The sequence below is a fragment of the Condylura cristata genome, unplaced genomic scaffold (assembly GCF_000260355.1).
Source record: "Condylura cristata isolate star-nosed mole 26May11 unplaced genomic scaffold, ConCri1.0 scaffold00041, whole genome shotgun sequence".
Taxonomy (NCBI): domain Eukaryota; kingdom Metazoa; phylum Chordata; class Mammalia; order Eulipotyphla; family Talpidae; genus Condylura; species Condylura cristata.
Window position 1 is genome coordinate 1,631,547 of NW_004567142.1, and position 2,894 is coordinate 1,634,440.

General features: G+C 54.5%; 1 protein-coding gene across 1 annotated transcript in view; it reads right to left on the reverse strand.

Moving 5' to 3' along the window:
• Positions 1–2,671: 2,671 nt before the first annotated feature.
• Positions 2,672–2,894, reverse strand: part of CNFN (cornifelin) — a 2,078-nt gene continuing 1,855 nt past the window's right edge. Inside the window, exon 4 of the mRNA XM_004693929.2 lies at positions 2,672–2,837. Coding sequence (XP_004693986.1) covers positions 2,748–2,837 — 90 coding nt within the window. The 3' untranslated portion in view covers positions 2,672–2,747. The remainder of the gene's footprint in view (positions 2,838–2,894) is intronic.

A 2,894-nucleotide genomic window follows, 5' to 3' on the forward strand; every position in this document is an offset into this window, starting at 1 on the left:
GGACTGAAGGTAGTCTCTGCTCTTCCACTTGGTCCTTTTGGTGAGGTCTCTGGCTATCCATCCCCGTGTCACGGGTGGCCCACACGAGGCCTTAGCACTGGGGTGCACCTTCTGTCTAAGATGGGGAGTCTCGTGCCCCCATCCTGTCGCCGCCGAGCGGACAGCCGTGTCCTGTGTCCTGTGGCGTGTGTGCCTGCCACCCCCACGCCAGCGGCTCAGCTGTGTCCATGCCCCGGAACGGAAGAGGCTCCAATAAGTTAGACAGCAAGCCTGGCCGGCGGGGCTAGCAACCTGGATCCTGCCCCACGCTGAGGATTTCAGGAAGGGGGTGGGAGATGGCACCCAGCTTCCGCGCGGTGCACACTGCCAGCTGCTCAGCAGGAGCCGTTTAATCTCGAATAGTCCCACTGCAGGCGCAGGCTTATTCTGCCATTTTCAGTTAGAGAAGCTTTACCGCTTGCCTAAGAAGCTGGGGCTCATTGACAGGTGAGCCCAGATTCTGACACAGCCCGACTCTACTACTCACCTCCTCCTTCCTTTACCTTTAAAATCATTTCCTTTTGTTTTTTAGCCAGGGTCTCCCACTTGTGGTCACTCATTTTCTCCAGCCGCAGGGGTCCAGTGCTCTGTAGGTGCTGGCAGCACAGCAGTGAACAAGGGCTCAGCCCTCATGGGCTGACCAAGCCAGCAGGGAGCCTGCTAGTGAGTACTGACAGGTGAGGAGATGTGTTGGAGGATGACCAGAAGAGCAAGGCAGTGAGGAGGGGGCCAGGGAGCTGGTACTCGTCATTAAATGTCAGGTGGGAAGCGAAGTCTCTCAAGATGACGCGAGGTGCTCCCTGGTGGCACGGGGTTAAGTCGCAGCTCTATGAAGCTATCACAGCCACTGCAGCGTGAGTTCAATCCCTGGCCAGGGAGCTGACCCACAGGGCGCAGCAGACCTCTCCTGACCTGCCCACCGCTCCCCTCGGCCCTGTATTTCGGTCCTTCTGCCTGTCCTGCTCCCCACTCGGTCTCTGGGGAATCCTCCTGCCCCCTGCACCTCTGGCCTGTACCCCAGCTCTTGTATGCATACATAAAGAAATAAATCTCAAGAAGAAAAAGATAACATTTGAGCAGAAATGAAGGAGTGGAATTTGGAACATCTGAGGGAAGAATACTCCCAAGTTGAGGGAATAGCCAGTGCCAGGCCCTGAGGCCCTGAGGTGGCAGTGTGCTTAGCATTTTAGGGAACGACAAAGAGATTCATGCAGTTGGTTGGGAGGGAATAAGGGGGAGAGTATGTTTCTGAGGGAAAAGAGTCACGCAGGATCTTGGGCCACAGTGAGGACTCTGGAAGTTACTCTGCAGAAGGAGCCATGATGGGGTTCTGAGCACAAGAGAGTGGCCAGCACTGGTGTTCAGGGGAGTCTGGGCAGAGACTAGAGTGACGCAGGGCAGGGAGCCCGTAAAGAGGCCCCTGCTCTAGTTTAGGTGGAAGAGGGGGTGCTGGAACATGGTGGGGGCAGTGGCATGTGAAGAAGTGAGATTCTTGAGGTATTTTGAGTAGAACCAACAAAATTTGTTGACAGATTGGAGGCTGGGTAAGAAGGTGACCGACCAGCTCGGAGGATGGGTTTGCTGTTTCCTGCGATGGGGAGGACAGTGGGAGGAGCAGGTCGGGGAGCTCAGGAGTTAAGTTCTGCATCTGTCAAATCTGGGAAACCACTCAGATAGTCCCAGTGCACATGCCACTTGTGGTAGCTGTTAGGATCCACAGAGAGAGGGAGGGAGGGAGGGAAGCGAAGAGGAGGAAGGAGAGGGAGGAGCGGAGGGAAAAGGACAAAGACAGCAAGACATTAAAAACATTAATATGAGGACAATCGCACTGCTTTGATGCTGTAAGTGATATAATATTACTAACAGCAGTGGCACTTCCCTGAGCCTGCTGCTTGGCCTCTCCATCTGCACCATATTCTGTTGTTACTGAACCCATATGACATATTAGAGATTCTTGGAGGAGGCGGGAACAGGCTCAGAAAGGTTTATTAAGTCAGTAAGATAACACAGGAAATCGCAAGAGTCCAGACTGGATTCCAGGTCTGTCTAATTTTGAGGCCTGATCATTTTCTTATCTACCAGCTGCTTTTGCAAGAGAGTGGATTGAGCTGGGCTCTGGAGGGCCTTAATCCTGGCAGTCCCCTGCTTTGGAGAGATAGACCCCAAACCTGTCTGAATTGTGCATAGGCCAGAGGCCTAGAGGTTAGCGAATGAGCAACACAGCCTCCTAAGCTTCCTCTCCCAACTGGAGAGTGTGCGGTCACTGCCCAAGATGGTTTTGAACAAAACAGCCTGCTAAGCTTCTTGGAACTTGAATGTGCGTCTCCGCCCAAGATGGTTTTTCTGAGTTTGCTTATGTTGAGCATCCAGGCGGAGTTTCTGGTAGGGGCTAAGGGCTCAGCCAGAGTCCTTACTTTTGTTGGTGAGGTCAGCCTGGCTTCCAGGGGGGAGAGACCCGTCTGTCCTACAGAGCAGGTCAGGGTCAGAAATCTGGCCTAGCTCCAGAATTTCTCCTTCCACACCTAGGCCGCTTCTCTGTGTCCCCACCTTCTCATCAAACCTCCTCTCCACCCAGATTCCTGCCCTGGGACAAAAAGGATGTAGGCGGAGTGGGTTTTCAGGTTTTTATTGTGGGTGTATTTCTAGAGGCGGCAGGGGCAGGCCCTTCCAGGGGGTGGAGAGCAGGCAGCCAGAGGGGGAAGGCTCCTTTATTCTCGGATCTTCAGTTCCCGCGCCATCTGACAGAGGGCGCAGGGCAAGCAAAAGGTGAGGGCCGCCCAGTCTTGCCCGACAGAGCCCTGCAGGGTGGGAAGAGCGGTTAGAATAACCCTGCGTTGGGTCCCAGGGGACCAGCG